The 18,136-nt window shown below is 37.0% G+C and overlaps 1 protein-coding gene across 1 annotated transcript; it reads left to right on the plus strand.

The window, feature by feature from the left end:
* Positions 1–3,157: 3,157 nt before the first annotated feature.
* On the plus strand, positions 3,158–13,561 carry LOC122063796 (DNA polymerase delta catalytic subunit; the record flags this gene model as incomplete). The annotated part of the gene is given in 21 exon segments (XM_042627499.1): positions 3,158–3,274; positions 3,277–3,384; positions 4,622–4,728; positions 4,850–5,000; positions 5,003–5,123; positions 5,203–5,338; positions 5,450–5,611; positions 5,793–5,848; positions 6,685–6,751; positions 6,832–6,903; positions 7,650–7,736; positions 8,998–9,048; positions 10,399–10,525; positions 10,608–10,780; positions 10,881–10,952; positions 11,457–11,531; positions 11,622–11,711; positions 11,780–11,940; positions 12,569–12,642; positions 12,748–12,835; positions 12,926–13,561. Coding segments are annotated over 21 exon segments (2,183 nt in total), but the record flags the coding sequence as incomplete, so codon positions are not given.
* Between the last annotated feature and the right edge of the window lie 4,575 nt (positions 13,562–18,136).

Here is an 18,136-nt window from a genome sequence, read left to right on the forward strand (position 1 = left end):
TAATCCCTAGTGTTTCCTTATTCAAAGATGGGAAGGGGAGGAAAATTAGTTCCTCAGCGTAGTGGAAAGATAAGGGTTCGTTCTAAAGAAGAGGGTTCGGATGATTTAGATGAAGGAAATTATACATCTTATAATTACCGATTACATTTCTTCCTTTGCTGGAGAAGATTCAGATGAAACTTTTGATTTTGAGGCGGTAAGTGGCAGGAGTCAAGAGGAGGAGGAGAAAAGGGTTATTGGATTGAAATCCCGATCTGTTCTTTGAGATCAAAGGAAACCTAGCGTTAAACGTTCACACAAAAGAACAAGAATTTCTAAAGATGATGAAGTTGACTACAGGATGACGATGACGATGACGACGATGGTTTGGGTAAAATTTCTCAATCTCTTGCTTTTTGTGGGTTTGATTCAGAGAGATATAGAGAGAATAAATGATGGTTTGGGTAAAACTTCTTTCTTACAATATAATTAGGGCAAACTATGGTTGCCATTAACAGAAACTAAGGGTTGTAGATGGCTGTGAAATCCCTCTCAATTGCAAGGGGGCATGCGAGACGAGACGAGAGAGAGAGAGAGAGAGAGAGAGAGAGAGAGAGAAAGACGGTGAAGGAGATACAAATTTGTGGAAGGGAGGGGAGCCGGCTGCAGAAAAGTAGAAAAAATGGTTATAGAGTGACAGTATTGGGAAGATTATGTAAGGTAATGTTTATGAACGGATGAGATCTTTTCTATTTCATCTAACGGACAGAAGATGCTAGCATACCTAATTCCTAGGTGACCTGCTAGCATTTTCCCATGTTTTATAGATGATATGAAAATTATATAAGGAGGTTTTTAGCAAATGTTTTTGTTCTCCCATTCTATGTTATGTTCTTCCAAGTCTCCTTGTGTCTAATAATGAGTATAGCCTTCGTACTTCCCTATGTAATCATTTCTATAACAGAAAATGATTTTCCCTCAACTGCCAGTTTTCATCTTTGTCACTACCGAAATCTATTGCTGCATTATTAACCATCCAAGTGGATTTCATTGCATGCCACATGGTAATTGAAGGTTTAACCACTTGGCAGATAAAGAAGCATGCAGAAGCGGATCCAGATCCTATCTAGTACCTCCAGCGCGCATCCGATAGCTGGGAGTGACCTATAAGCAGACCCAGATCCTACCTGGTACCCTAAAGTGGCCTAGTGCCCCAGTGGTATTGAACAGTTGATAGCACTTGGGCACGCATCCCTACATGTGAAGAGGTATGGTTTAGACTTGGAATTTGAATTTTGACATGTCATTGTAAACACCTCAATGTGATAATTGGACAACGTTTGACAACATTCCGTTTCTGCCATTTCTTGTTCCCATAAACGGAAAAACAACATAAAAAGAGTTTGATAAAATTGTTCCGTTTCACCCATTTATGAAACAAGTCGAACTTGTTTCAACGTTTCTGTAAACAAATTTGAGAGACAAAAAGATTGTTGTTCCTTATAAATCTTTCAACTATTTAAACCTAAAAATAACCATCTCTCCCTTTTGAGTATTTGATGATACTATTGAGTTTTTAGCTCATGCGATATGAAGGAGGAATTCCTTCAATGATGGCAATTATTGTGCTTGGATTTTTTTTTTTTTTTCATTTCACTTGTTTTTGGAAACTTAAATAAAATTTATGTCTATTTTTGTGTTTGGAAATAGAAATGGAGAACAAATTAGATTTGTTTTTCTTGTGTCTATAAACAAGTGGAAGCGACGAAAATTGTGAAAAAACTTGATACTTCATTCGACCTACCCAAACCCCAACCCATTGTTAAAACTCTCGCTATCCAAATGCGGTGATTCCAACCTAATTGTGCGAAGCTTGCAGTTTCAGATTGCCTTCATCTTTCTGAAGCGCATCTCTATGAAGCATACCTGTAACTCCAACTTTATGTCTCCACTCGTGAAAGCATACTTGTAACTCAAACTTTATGTATTCACTCATGAATTGTATTCCTACAACATCGTGCCTTCACTCATGTCTTTTTTTTTTTTTTGTTAACAACGGGTATCCAGGCCTTTGGCCTCACTAATCATGCGGGCCCATACTAACCTCACAACCGCATGGTGCACAACGATGATGAATGGATGTCCTATATAATAGGATGTATGGTCTTTTTTTGAGGTTCGAAGGTCTTTTGGTAATCTGGGAATAAGTAATCTAATAAATTACCAAATGCCCTTTAAAGATGACTGCTTAAAAGCTAATCAAGCGATCTTGGAATTGGATCAAACTTATGGATTAAGTGTGTTTTTATTACAAAATTTATAGTATTTGAAAATGCAAGATTCTATTGTTCATGGACGATGGAACCCAATTCTAAAAGTATTCTCAACTTATTTTAGGGTAATTAATTTAAATTAGTACCTATTAAAGAGCACTCAAAAAGACCTTTCCGGTGCATCAAGAATCATGCATACGTCATGTATTCTACCCTATTGCAAGTTAATTAGCATCCAAGCTAAAAAAAGATCGTTTTAAAAAGGATAATTTACAGCGCCACACCCTGGAGAATGCAATGATTATAAGAACACCCTCTCTATTTCTGCGCCGGACATCGAGTGGTGGTTCCATGGCTCGCCGTCAAACCAACATTCTCTCTGGTTGCCGAGAACTCGAATCCTTAGATGTGAGAAGTTGCTGGGATGTGAAACTTGATGACAAGTTCTTAGATTTGGGTGAAAGAAATTATTACAAGGGTATTTTAGATACTTCATATTTTATAAGGGTATTTTGATATTTAAAATAAAATATAATTGCTGACATCAATATATAAGGTATATTCCTTAACAGTGACTGATGTTCTTATAATTATGGCATTCTCTAGGGGGTGGCGCTATAAATTACCCTTTAAAAAAATATACATTGTACTTATGCAATCATATAACCATGGTCCTTCGTCATGTGTCAACAAACTGTTTTGAAATTTGTTTTAAAAACTCATTTGTGCTATGAGAATTAGAATCATAGAAGAAACACAAGAATAACCCTAAATTAGTGTGTTATACATGTCTGTCTATCTAATAAATCGCTAGGTAGTTAGCAGTGATGAATCATTAATAGTAAACAATTTTTTTTCTGTTGGTAAATATGGGAAATGACATAGAAACATAAAAGTTGCACCGACAACGAAACATCAAGCAGTGATGGAGGACGAAGAGATGGACGAGGACGTCTTCTTAGACGAAACCCTCCTCCATGAAGAAGAAGAAGCACTACTTCGCGACGCAGATGAGCGACAAGCCCTAAACAATTGGAGATTGATTATGTGATCGGAGATAGTCACAAGGTGTTAATGCCGAAAGCGTCTGGCCCAGCTGCTATTCTCAGGATATTTGGTGTTACCAGGGAGGGTTGGTTCACTTTCTTTGCTTCCATTTTATTACTTTGAATTTGAACTCCGATGCATATAAAGACTATTGTTCAGTCGATACAGCGATTTGTAATAGGTTACCCGCACATGGTAAAGCCAACTTTAAAAGAGGAGGGGGTGGGGATGGGAGGGAGGCATCGTCATGCCAATTTCGTTGCTGGGTGTTGGATTCTTGCTAACCTAGGGCCTACCCTTTTCTGCTTGCAGAAACAGAAAAGTGCCCAGAGCCTTGTGTGGCTGTAAACCCAAGTTCTCCCATGCATATTCTAAGACTCTCTCTTTCTCTCCCCCTACATGTTCAAGAGTACCTACTCCCATGGTTTTGGCTCATGTATCTTATTACATCCATTTTCACACAGAATTCAGATTATATTAAAAAAGGGCGTACCAAGTGCATGAGACTCCCACCACTATGGGGTATGGGGAGGGTCATAATGTACGCTGCCTTACCCCCGCTTTGTGGGAGGCTGTTTTCTGACCCAAACCCTCGACCACTAGGCACTAGGTCACAGTGGAGCAACCTTACCATTGCGCCGAGGTCTGCCCTTTAGAATTCAGATTATGTCAAGGGGAATAAAAGGGGAGCCCTAAATAGCATTGTGAACCACAGGTTTGAGATCTTGTCCTATAACTGATTTGGCAGGTACATAACAAGGGACAGGGACTCAAACCCCAAGAAACAGCAGTTGCTGATTAAAATTCTATTGACCTCTCGAAAACTCTTTCAACTAGTCATTGCCGTTCTTCTTGGGCGTAAGTTTTTGAATATCTGAAGTTGCATTAAGTGACCAGGGCATGAAATTTTTATTATCTTATTAGCATGGATTCGAAGAGGGCCAGTTGACGCTAACAATGTATCAAATGTCAGTAAGGAGGTTCTGACTCTATAGCTATGCCTTATATTTTTAAGATTTCCAATGTATATGAATGCATTGGGAGAGGATCTTGCAATCTATAGCCTTTAAGGTCTTCTTGTGTTGCAGAGTGTCCTTACCGGTTTAATCCTGCTTGGATGTCTTTTCAGTGCCTCCTTTGATCCCCTCTCTGTTCTGTTTCTGATTTACAAAAAAAAGGTCATTCTGTTTGAGTACATAATTCCCCTGCCGAAGGTAATAAGACGGTTTGAAGCCATTGTAGTTCCATTAACTTTGGTGTTGTAATTTTGTTCTTTGAATTATGCTCCATATTAAAGAGATCTCTGAATTTGGTATTGGTAGGACACAGTGTTTGCTGCCATGTTCATGGATTTGAGCCATATTTCTACGTTAGCTGCCCCCCGGGCATGGGCCCTGATGATATCTCCCGCCTTCATCAAATTCTTGAGGTTTCCTTTTCTTTTTTCTTCATGTCTTTGTTCTCCCCTGGTATTTTACTTTTATAAAGGTTGGTTTATTTATAATAGTTAATTTTGGGTAATACTTGGTTTTGATGATGGGCATTTCTAGGTGAGGATGAGGGAATCAAATAAAAACAGTAAAGTTCCCAAATGTGTTCTACGGATCGAGATGGTGCAGAAGAGGAGCATTATGTATTACCAACAACAGCAGTCTCATCCTTTCCTTAAAATTGTGGTTGCATTGCCAACAATGGTTCCCAATTGGCTCTACGTTTCATGATTGATTGTAATATTGTTGGAGGTAATTGGGTTGAGGTTCCTGTTGGAAAATATGTGAAGACAGAAAAAAATTTGTCCTATTCCCAGCTGGAGTTTGACTGTCTGTATCCAGACATTCACAGTTAGTTCCCTTGTGTATTATTGTTCTGTTTGTGGAAGTTTCTTTCCTTACAATTGTCCCAGGTATTGCGACATAATAAGCCATTCTGCTGAAGGGGAATTTTCAAAAATGGCTCCATTCCGCATCTTGAGTTTTGACATTGAGTGTGCTGGTCGAAAAGGGCTCTTTCCTGAGCCCAAGCATGATCCTGTTATTCAGGTTGAGTTTTAATCCTTTAATAGGAAATATAAATTGTACTTTGTCGTTGTTAGTATCATTAGGATATTTTTTTATTTCCTTGCAGTAATTTTCATTTCTATTTCTTTCTAGGTGGCCAATCTAGTCACTTTACAAGGGGAGAATCAGCCATTTGTGCGCAATGTCATGACCCTGAAGTCGTGCTCTCCAATAGTTGGTGTTGACGTGTTGTCATTTGACACAGAAAGAGATCTTTTGCTTGCTTGGAGGGTAATTTGTTTCTGTCTCATTAGTGTATTTAACATTGCATTCCAAAATTGTTTCTGTACTTCAATACTTGCTGTGGTGGATGCTTCAAGTTGGGAAATTTGAAAAATGTCCTGTTGAAGTATCAAAATTTTAGATCTTTAATTTCTCATCTTCTGCTCATAGAATATGCATCACTTTCCTGTTCTCTTTTCTTTTTCTGATTCAGAAGTTGCCAGTCCCCAAGGCAAAGGGTGTCAGGATACTATATTCCATGTACCAAGAGTTGTTCTTTAGTTCTTTCAAATGCATGGCCGTACATATTGTTTTGGCTCGTGTTATATTATCAACTATGCCTTAGTCCGGCAGGTTTGGTGTAGGCTGTACAAATCATGTCCTTCCAATCTACCCTTTATGGGGCCATCTGTTCTGTAAGTCATGAGGGCTCATGTCTCCTAGTCTAAAAAAATTGTCCTTCTCCTTGTCATTTTCGTGCCTTCGGCTTTCACAAAACTACTTAACTAAGGGCCATAACCTGGTGCAAGTCCTGCTTCCACAGGGTCTCTTGGGGGCTGTCCTAGAATTGGTCCTAAAAGTCAACATTTATTGTATGAAGTTGCTGCTTCAGACTCGAATCAATAACTGATGCTTGGCAATCAGTTGGGAAAGAGCTAGTTTTAACAATTTTAGATTGATGAGAATTTGTGAAACAAACCTTGTGGCTTGTTTCATATTGGTAAAGGACTAACTAGCTGTCTCAGTTTGAGAATCTACAATTGGAAGACCAAGAAGATAGAAAGAAATATATAAAGATAAGTAGTAACTATTGAAAAAGTATATGATTCAGTTGTTGCTCCTTGATGGAATTTAGGAGTTAAGGTTGGGGATGAGTCGATTTACTCTAGCCAGTTCTGGGTGTAGGCCCTAAACATTGGTTTGGGGGTGGGGTGGGGTGGTGTGGGAGGTGTTTGTTGGTTAATTTAATCCACTGATTTAGGAGGCCTGTGATCCATTTCATAGATAATATTTCCTTGGTAATTGCTTTTCCTTTTTTTGATTTCTGTCAATTACTAGAGATGATTACAAGCACTGCTTGCATTGATAATCTGTTGTGTTTGCAGACAACTTGGAACGAGGGAGAGTAAAGAAGTTACAATTGAAGGGAGAGTTCAATTTGATTTGCTTCAGGTCAGCGGAGCTCTTTTACTTTAGGATGCTCCATATTTGTAATCGTGACCAACCTATTCATCAACTTTTTCTGACCCCAGTGTATGCAGAGGGATTATAAGCTAAGTTCATATTCATTGAATTCTGTTTCCGCACACTTTCTTGGAGAGCAGGTGAAGGTTTTGCTTTCCTTTTCATATTATCATCATTTATCTTGAACTCCATGGGTTTCATTTTGGCCAGGCCCAAAACCAAAACAACTTGGAAATTTCGGTCAGTTTCGACCGAGACTTAGTTCCATGGAACCACCATAGTCTTTCAATATGTAGCCAGAAATGTGTGTGGAGTAATGAAGACAGGACACTTTCGGATGTGCCTTGTTTCCTGTCAAACAAGAAAACCTGATGACGTCTGCTAGTTTTTGCTTCTCTCAAGAGAAAAAAATCTGAAAATAATGGAGTGATTGGTTTGATTTGAAATCTTCTTCTCAGATTGATTGTAAGAGCCCAAGAGGAATGAGGAGGCTAATGCACCATTCAGCACGTTATACACTTTTACACTAACTATATCCAGAATGTGCTTATATTATGTATATCGCCACAATACGTGTAATATTTATATATATATATATATATATATGAAAAAAAACTTTGGGCTTTGGGTTGGGTCAGGTTACCCAAGGACTCGTCATTTGTACCTGGGCCATGAACCGAATTTTATCAAAAATTCGGATCGAATCCGAATTAAAAATAAAATTCTTTAAAATTCGCGATTTTTTCAAAAGTGAATATAAATCGCGAATAATTCCAGTGTTGTTCGGTCTAGGCCCATATGGGTTGTAACCAACCAGCCATTGTTTATTGTGAAAGAGATTGCATGTGTTGAACATTGAGATTTTGTTTCTGACACCCTGGCGCAGAAAGAGGACGTTCACCACTCTATAATATCTGACCTTCAGAATGGGAACTCAGAGACTAGAAGACGGCTTGCTGTTTATTGCTTGAAGGTTCGTTAATGTTTTTAATTATAATTTATTTGGAGCTGGACCTTTATAATTGTCCAATGTGGTTGATGAAATGAATTGAGTAATTAACTATGATAACAAAATACTGTATCTGTATTAGTGTAAATATCTGATGTGACTCGGCAAGGCCATGCTGGATTACATATCACAATGATGTTTAAAAAGACAGATAGAAACTTGGTTAGACCATTAAAATATTTAATATTGATCTGATGCATTAGCTAAAGGAATATTTTGACCGATGCAAGAAGTCGATACTTAATTTGAAGGCAATAGTGCTTTGCCATTTTAATATATTTAGTGAACTCTCCATATTTTACAGAACACTTGAATTGGGAATTAATACTCTTTCAGCGAAATATTCGTATATTTCAATACTCCATATTTTACACAACACTTAAAATTGGGAGTTTTAATACTCTGGGACAAGCAAGCAAGAGAAGAAGCAAGGGAGAGGGGTCAGCTTAAAGAATAACATGAGGCCATATGCAAAAGCAAGGTGGGAGAGCTTCAGGGCTTTACGTTTAGGAAAGGGGGGGGGGGATTGATACTCTTTAAAGCTCACAAATATCCATAAAACCCAATCTAATCAAGTTCAAGGCCCCTTTTTATCTTTAATTATAATTTTGCCATTACATGAAAACATTTACTTTTAACCTACAAAAACTCTAAGAATTTGTTTTAACTCTGTTTACTGTTTATGAAATCTGCCTAATGACAAATTGACCGTAAACATGAACCCTAAAGGTACTTTGGGCCCAAAGACCAAAGATAAAATTTCTCCTCGGTTCCTTTTTTTCCGAAAATGGATCTTAATGTCATCTAAAGACTAAGTCAAAAAATTATAATACCAATCAAATTTATAAGTCTCTCTCTCTCTCTCTCTCTCTCTAGATAGTCTCAGAGTTGCAGGGGAGAGAAGGGATCACATAATCATCACACTCACGTTCAGCAACCAACACTTTTCTATTTTCATCATTGGATTACAATGTATGGACTGGTTCTTTTTGGGTTTGGGTTTCCAAAGACGGTCATGCTGGTCCAACCAGTCAAGTGCTACTGCATCATAGCCTTGAAAGCTTTCATAAATATTGGCCTTTAGTGTGCTAATCCTTTTTATTTTTCATTTTAATCTGATTCTTAATATAAATGAGGGATAAAAAATTGGGATATGTTTAACTTAAGAATTGATTAAATTATTATTTTTGTTCTTCTATCTAAAATTATTATTGTATGATTTCAGGTTATCTATGGGGACACTGATTCAGTAATGGTACAATTTGGTGTGTCCAATGTATTTTGATTTGTTTACTGTTGCATGTTCAGTTTCATTTCAGCTCAATCCCAATCATTAGCCAAGGAACTTAATTTTTCTGAAATATAGATTTTTTTAATTATGAATAGCACAGACAGAGCATAGCTTTTCTTGATGTTTAATACTCAACCATTGTGATTATATGAACCTTTTGGATTTAATCACCTTGTTATTGATAGTTGATCTACGATTGAAGTCAAAAGGTTCTCTAAACAAGCAAATCTAGAGAGTATCTCTCGATGGCTGGCATGGTTCTGCGGCTTCTGCCATGTGGATTGTTGGTGTGGTCAATCTGACTGTTGGACGGATTGAACACACCTTGAATAGTCTAAGGGTGTATCCAGTGCACGCTTATTAATTCAAATCTGATTTGTGTCTACTGCAGCTCCTCTTTAAATAGAGGACTGAAGTTACAATAATAGCAGTTGGATTCAAATTAGGAGTTGGACTCCAATTAGGAAACTAAGACAAATTAGAAACTAACTCTTAACTTCTAATTTAGGAAACAAATAACAGCAACTTAAAACTTCTTATGCTGGGCCGATGGGCCTTTAATAGAGGTGGATCGAACTCAGCCCAATAGCTGGTTCGATGGCTGCTTTGGCTGGATCTTCCTCCTGCGTTAGTGTAGCCCATGATGGGGATCTACATCTGACTACCATCTAGTGAATTCTCTCCTTTGTGTTCTCAGCTGTTAAATCAGTGTAGGGATTCTAATAATTATATTAAATAGGGGACCATATAGATTGGTCATTTATCAATTTTTGCAGCCAATCATATGTCCAACATGTATCGAAGTCGTTCCATTTGTATCATCAATGACCAAATCTGGACCAAAATTGACCTGTTCGTTGTGCTACATGGCGTATTGTTTCAGGGGCTGAAACTTATCTCTTGAGACAAGCGTGGTTTTGATAAGTGCTCCACAAAATTGGAGCACCAACTGAGCTTCCTCGTGGCAAAGCAAAAAGGTCCCAAGAGCACTTTTCAAAAGATACATTCTATATATGCTCATCTAAAGAAACTCTAGATCTTACCAAACCTTGAATAAGATTTTAGCTTTAAGCTTAGATACTTTGTTGTCCCGGATCAACTTAGGCCTTTTGCACTGCAAGTCAAGTTTATATTGAAATAAATGCAGCGTACATGGGTCTTTATTTTCTGCTTTGTAGAACTCTCTCCTTCTGGGGTTACTTTATTAATCATTTCAATCTTTTGAGTGTGAAATCATTATGTTACTGGCGCATATATTTTCCTGTAAACTGTGCTTTTATCTTTTTTATCTTCCTTTATGGTGCATCCTGATAATTTATGATCTTTTTTAAATATTGCCTTGGGAAGCCCATCAAACTAGAGTTCGAGAAAGTTTATTATCCATATCTACTGATTAGTAAGAAGAGATATGCTGGGCTCTTTTGGACAAATCCAGATAAGTTTGACAAAATGGACACCAAAGGTGAACATCAGCATTTATCTGCCATCTGATTTTTCCATATGATGTCAACCTTGTTTCTTAATTTATTATTCATGATTTGCAGGCATCGAAACTGTTCGAAGGGACAACTGTCTACTGGTTAAAAACCTAGTGACTGAATGTCTGCACAAAATATTAATTGACCGAGACATACCTGGTGCTGTCCAGTATGTTAAGAACACCATTTCAGATCTTCTTATGAACCGCATGGATTTGTCACTTTTGGTTATAACTAAGGTGAAGAAACATGAGTCTGGTTTATAAATGCTGATAATAAATCCCTTGCACTAAAAATCTATCTGGCATGCTATAATGTGGGACTTCTTCAATGAGTCAGGGTCTGACAAAAACAGGCGATGATTATGCAGTAAAGGCAGCACATGTTGAACTTGCTGAACGTATGAGGAAGGTAACTTTTACTTTGTCTACTTAATATCCTTTTGTAATTGAGTGCTTTTACTTGCCTTCTTCAATTAACTCTGCCTATATTAACATACTACCACAAAATTGCTGGCATCCTTGAGCGGCAGTGACATTTTATATTATTTTGATTTCTGTGTTAACCATGTCTCACTGGTGTGCAAAATTTTATTATAATTATAAGATTTTTCTAATCTTTTAGAAGATGCCGTCACTCGGACTTGAACAGAGATGCTCTAGCACTGCTTCCTAAGAGATATAGGAATACATGAAAATGGATAGGAACAACCACCCTATGTCTTTGTTGATCCTTACCGTCAATTTTGTGGCTTATCAGTTGTTAGAGACTAAATGTTGACATAAATCATGCTATCAATGATTGTATTAACAATTGTTTTTTTTAATAAGCCTTCATTTGATGGTTTTCTAGAGATCTCTCTCCCCCCACCCCAAACCAAAAAAAAATCTGTTCTCACTTTATGCAATGAATCAGCGAGATGCTGCCACGGCTCCAGATGTTGGGGATCGTGTTCCATATGTCATCGTCAAAGCTGCAAAAGGTGCAAAGGTAATTTATCACATGTTTTTTGTTGTTTCAGAAGTGATTAGTGTCTTATTTGCTAGTTTGCCAGTCAATTTTTTTATTGATGACTTGCAGGCATACGAGAAGTCAGAGGATCCAATATATGTACTGGAGAATAACATTCCGATAGACCCTCAATACTACCTCGAAAATCAAATTAGCAAGGTTAGTTGATTATTTGTTTGTTTTAGATTTAATTAATTGTCCTTATTTAACTATTTTTAATGTTGCAGCCGCTTTTGAGAATTTTTGAGCCGATTCTAAAGAATGCAAACAAGGAACTTTTCCATGGCAGTCACACTCGATCTGTTTACATTTCAACTCCCTCTAACAGTGGTATAATGAAATTTGCTAAAAAACAGCTCAGTTGCCTTGGATGCAAAGCTCTAATTAGGTACTTTTACTTCATGATTCCCTATCCTGTTCTTGTTTGTTAAAGAAATATATTGATAAATTGTCATAATGCTTAATTACTTAGATATTAGAATCATTATGTGGGGTTCAGTCTTTGGGTTGTTCTTTTTTTATTTTCCAGTCTCTCCAAACTGACAACAGAGGTTATAATGCTTAATTATTAGATATTAGAATCATTATGTGGGGTTCAGTCTTTGGGTTGTTCTTTTTCTATTTCCAGTCACTCCAAACTGACATAGAGGTCTGCATTTCCCTGAGCTGTAACTTGTCTTGCACATTCATCTGCCTTGTAAACCTGAAAACTCAAACTGAACATTCAGACAATTTTGTGTACAACCTGCTTATTCTTTTGAGTTATGTGCCCACAGAGTGGAGTATAGTGGTTCTCCAGTCTTCATTGTTGTGAATTCTGATTGAGTCTCTTCAATTGTTGATGGGCTCCAAAAATATGAAAGAAGATTGTTGCTAGAGATCAATATATCGTAGTTTATTTGTAGCTTTGTGACTGAACTGTGAGGAGAACACGAGTTTTATGTACAGTCTCTCTTTCTCTTTATATATATCTGACTATCCCGATTCATCACTATGCTTTCTACTTTTGGAATCAGAGATGCAGACCATGCTCTCTGCTCACACTGCAAGGGAAGGGAAGCAGAACTGTATTGTAAAACAGTTGATAATGGTACACAGCCTTGTCTCTTCTTCATTTGTTACTGCTACCTATTCAAGAACACTGGGGCCTCACAAAATGCTTGTTGAAAATTTTGTGGGAGGTGATTTTTTACAGTGCGTGAGTTGGAGACGCTTTTTGGGAGGCTATGGACACAGTGCCAGGAGTGTCAAGGCTCTCTTCACCAGGATGTGCTTTGCACGAGGTTTTGTTTCTTCCTCACTCTGTTTATATTGTCATATTGATTTTGAGCTCTAGGATCAAATTATGGAGGCATTTTTCCATTGGCTTTCAGTCGGGATTGTCCCATATTTTATCGGAGAAAGAAGGCACAGAAGGACATGGCTGAAGCTAAGATGCAATTGGATCGGTGGAATTTTTGACCCCATCATTCAGTAATGCTCATGTTCTCTAATACCAGTAATGACCCCAAATGCCAGAGCTCTTGTTGCATGCATCCTGGCATTGGTTATTCTACTTGTGAAGGACGGTTCTGCCAACGGATGGAATGCTTCAGAGATAATTTCAGAGATATGCTGCTCAGAATTAATTCACTGGCATTAATTTGTGACATATCACAGAATCACCCAGCTTCCTTTGAAATTCTGAGTAGTGAAAAATGCAGGCATAAACACTTGTATGGTGTAAAGGGGGGGGGGTGAATATTGTGAGCTGATGTTTCTCTGCAGATGTCTTAACCGTTGTTTGTTAACTGAGGGTACCTTGGTTTCTTGGATCAGTTGTACCTAAGACCTCTTGTCTGCCCATCTAGAATTAGTCAGTTATTTGTTTATTTTTGGTTTAAGTTGTAAAACTACTATTTGCGGAGTATGTATATAAGTCGAGTCTCAACTACTCATGTTAGCAAATGACTGATGCTAAAGAGAGCCATTGTACCTTTTCAGTAAATCTTGGGGCTTGATGTTGATAATGGCCACTGAAAGCATCTGGGTAACTCTGAAATACTCTCTACTTGCCTAGTGTTGCCTAGGATGGTAATAGGGATTGGCACTGCCCATTACGATGATGACCATGAAATGCATTGGAGTTTTGATTTCGGAATAGAATTTCTTTTTGTTAGAATATTTCTATGTGGGTTTATATTAATTAGGTTTTTGTGCTTTAATAAAATCAGGTTAATTATTTGGTCTAATTAAGCGAGACATACGGGCTTTAATTAGTTTAATATGGGTTAGTTAGTGTGGGTTTTAGTTAACCAGTGGACGTGTGATGAGTGGGTCTATTGTGAAACTTTATAAATAGAGAGTTATGTCCTTCCTTTAACCCTAATCTTAATTCACATTGTGCATTCTAGAGAGAGAGAGAGAGGGAGAAAGAAAAAGAGACGGGGTTTTTTGTGGCTTCCTCGCTTGTACGTTTAGGTTCTTCATTTAGTTAGTGATTATAAAGGAATAGAGGAGAAGTACTTTGTTACGTAGATCAAAAGCTTTTTCGTTGCGCTTTGTTTTACTATGGATCCCAAACAAGGTACGTCTTTATTGATTATAATTTTAATCCCATTGTTCTTGGTGTTCTTAATCTATCTATGGTGATCTATGGGTCTAAGGTTTATATCTCGTGAGAAATTTTAATTTTACATGTGGTATTAGAGCCACCATAGATTAGGTTTAGAACCCTAATCATGTTTGCAATCATGTTTGTAAGGGAGTGATTATGTTTAAAACCCTAATTATAATCCTAATCAAATGTATGAGGGATAGATTATAGTTTTTGGATTGAATCTATGAATTAAAGATGCTTAGATTTAAAACCATAATCAAAACTATGGATGATTATCTTGAAACCATAATTGATTAGGGATAATTATTTGAAACTCTAATTAATTAGGGATGGTTATTTTGAAACTATAATTGATTAGGGATGATTAGTTTGAAATCCTAATTGATTAGGGATTATTATTTTGAAACCATAATTGATTAAGGATTATTTTATGAGATTAAAAATAAATGAAGAAATATCATAATGGATGATTAAAGTTTTAAACAATGTTATTAGCATCAAATGTAATTTTAGGGACAATTTTTAACCAATTACATATTATTTGGTTTGATGTGACTGATACTAATTATGTCCCATTATAAGAGAGTTTTATTCACATAGATAGCATATAATTGAGAATTGACTAACCGAAGTATTCTATACACCCAAAGGTGATAACCTATCAAATGTTGGAATATGTTTTCATGGTCGTTGAAATAGGAACTTTTCTGCAGGAATTTTTTAATTTGAAGAATGATGGTTCTAGAGGTGTTAGAGACTATATAATTTGGATGGTGGATTATCAAACCAAACTCGAAAACCCCTTTTAAGGAGGGAGGTCACTGGTTCTTTTGTAAAAAAAAGAGCCAGAAGGAATGCCCTAAGTACAAGACTTGGTTATCTAAACATGAGTATACAATTTGGTTCATAAGAAAACCACTTTTAAGGAGGGAGGTCACTAGGGTCATATGAAGAAGGAATGCCCTAAGTACAAGACTTGATTATCTAAACATGAACATACAAGTAATGATTCTTTGGCACTTATTTGTGAATCCAATTTATTTAAAGAAACACATTTTATATATCATCCTTTAGGCGGAATTTAATTTCCGTTTCAGTTTTAGACTTATGTGGTTATCATTTTGAAATAAAGAACGTTATGTGTCTACTCTTGAAGGTGACTTAGAGGCATGTTTGTGAATCCCATTTATCAGAAGCCCCATTCAGTTCTTGGTGGCTAGATAGCAGTGCAACTAATCATGATTCAAATAAGGTTGGTTACTGTACTATGTCTTATGGACTATATAGATTATGTTTAGCTCCTCATGATATGTATGTTTCTTATAATGTTGAAAGAATTGTTCAAGAAGTCGACAGTCCATAGTTCTGACCTATTAGAGGTTATTCACATTGACATCAGTGACCTTATACAGCTACATTATGTAGAATTTTTTTTTCATCACATTGTGATTGATCTAGTTTCTTATTCAGATGCTATTTCTAGTCCTCAGTTAGATTTGTGGTTGGATATAATGAAAGATGAAATACAATTGATGAAACATAATGGTGTTTGGGAGTTTGTTGAGTTACCTGAAGGTCTTGCGGTGAATGGTTATAATAATCTTGTATGTAGACTTAATAAGTCTATTTATGGGCTCAAGTAAGCTTCTAGGTAATGGTACTTTAAGTTTGACAGTGTTGTGACTTCATTCAGTTTTGTCAAGAACCAAGTAGATCAGTGTATATATCACAAGGTTAGTGGGAGCAGATTTATTTTCCTTATACTTTATGTGGATGATGTATTGCTTGCAAGCAGTGATCTATGACTGTTGCATGAGACAAAGCAACTGTTATCTATGGAGTTTGATATGAAGGACCTTGGTGATGTGTCTTTTGTCCTTGGCATTGAGATCCATAAGGATCGTTCTCGCCGACTGTTAGGTCTTTCTCAGAGGGCATATATTGATCGCGTTCTAGAGAGGTTCAGTATGCTGGATTGCAAATCTAGGAATGTTCCAATTTTCAAGGGTGATAAACTGAGCTTATTATAATGCCCTAAAAGTAATATTGAGAGAGATTTAATGAAGAAAGTACCCTATGCTAGTGAACTTGGAAGTATCATGTATGCACAAGTTTGTACTAGACCAAATATTGCTTTTGCAACATGAGTTCCTAGGCAGATATAAGTCAGACCCTACTCACGATCACTGGGTTGTTACCAAGAAAGTTTTAAGGTACTTAAAAGTGACAAAGAATTATATGTTGATTTACAGACATGTTTAGGACCTACAACTAGTAGGTATACAGACTCTGACTTTGCTAGTTGTCAGGATGACAGGAAGTCCACATTAGGATATATTTTCTTAATGGCAGGTGGAGCAGTATCGTGGAAAAGTATGAAACAGAAATTGATAACTTCTTCAACTATGCAAGCAGGATTTGTAGCATGCTATGGAGCAACTACTTAGGCAATTTGGCTCAGGAACCTCATAAGGGAGTTGATAGTGTTTGATTTTGTGGCTAGATCCATCCAGTTGTACCATGATAACAATTATGCTGTGTTGTTTATTAACAACAATAAGGGCATCACAGAGTCCAAGCATATGGAGGTCAAATATTTGACCGTAAAAGAAAATGTTAAGAAATGTGACATCACAGTGGAGCATATTGATACAAATGATATGGTAGCTGATCCCCTTACTAAAGGCCTTCACCCTTGTGTCTTTGAGAGACATGTCATTAGCATGGGCTTAGGAACATCATGGGATGCGGTTGTTTAGTGGAAGATATTTTATTTTTCTCTATTATGTAATAAAATTTTTATTTGGAATAGACGGCGTCATGATAATGATTACAGGGCTGAGATGCAAATATTTGACTACTGTCGTCAAGAGCTTGGCCTTTGCGTAGGGAAGGTGAAGGGGGAGGTGAAACCTCCGATTGATGTTATTTGTTGTAAAAGACTGGGTTTGACAATAGAGGCTCACAAGCATATACCCCGTTGGAAGTTCACTGGTGTAAATCCCAGCAAAACTGGTTGAAGGTTAATGTTGATGGCAGCTCTCTGGGAAACCCAGGAAGGGCGGGAGCAGGTGGGATTATTCGCGATAATGAAGACCAGGTGTGTGACTCATTTAGTATTTTTCTAGGAATAAAAAAGATTTATGAAGCAGAGTTTGAGGCAGTCTTGGAAGGAATTATGATTGCTAAGGCGCTGGGTGCAAGGGGCATGTGGATAGAATCTGACTCGACTATGGTCGTTTCTGCGATCCAGAGAAACCATATCCCATGGTTTATCCTTCAAAGATGGCTGGCTGTTCTCCCCTTTCTGGAATCAACCCATGGAAGATATTGTATTGGTTTTGCGAAGCAAATCCGATTGCAGATTTTCTGGTAAAAGAGGCTTCAAAATCTGGAATTTCAGAATTCTCGATGTCTTTCCCTAGACATATAGCTGATTATGTAGAAAATGATATCCTGGGCATGAATAGTTTTAGATGCTCCTAGGGCAATGCTCTCTTTCTCTGCTGATGGCCATGTCGAAGGTGGAGATTGATAGTGGCTCTAAGGGTTTCTGCTTTGTCCCTATTTTTTTCTATGATGTATTCCATTTCTTTTTAATATAATCATCTTTTAGCAAAAAAAAAGTAATAAGATTTTCATCTGTATTGTTACCTTTTGGTAATTTTTGGGATTATATATTAACTGTCTTTTGCATGCAATTCTATTCAATAAAATGTAGTTTTGGTATAACTGTTGTATTTAACACTTGGATGTTTTATATGTTGGCAAGTTATATATATATATATATATATATATATAAATGTTTGAAGTCTTAAGGTATGTGTTAACCTTAAGCAAAAGCTGGGGCATTCAATTATTAACCTTAAGGTATGTCTTATAACACTTGAGTTATTGAAGATAAGACATACAGGTTCATTGGAACCATAAAGAATTTTCTCTAATGTGATTGTATCTCTTAAGGGAGAGAAAATTAGACTGACAA

The sequence above is a fragment of the Macadamia integrifolia genome, chromosome 2 (genome assembly GCF_013358625.1).
Source record: "Macadamia integrifolia cultivar HAES 741 chromosome 2, SCU_Mint_v3, whole genome shotgun sequence".
Taxonomy (NCBI): Eukaryota; Viridiplantae; Streptophyta; class Magnoliopsida; order Proteales; family Proteaceae; genus Macadamia; species Macadamia integrifolia.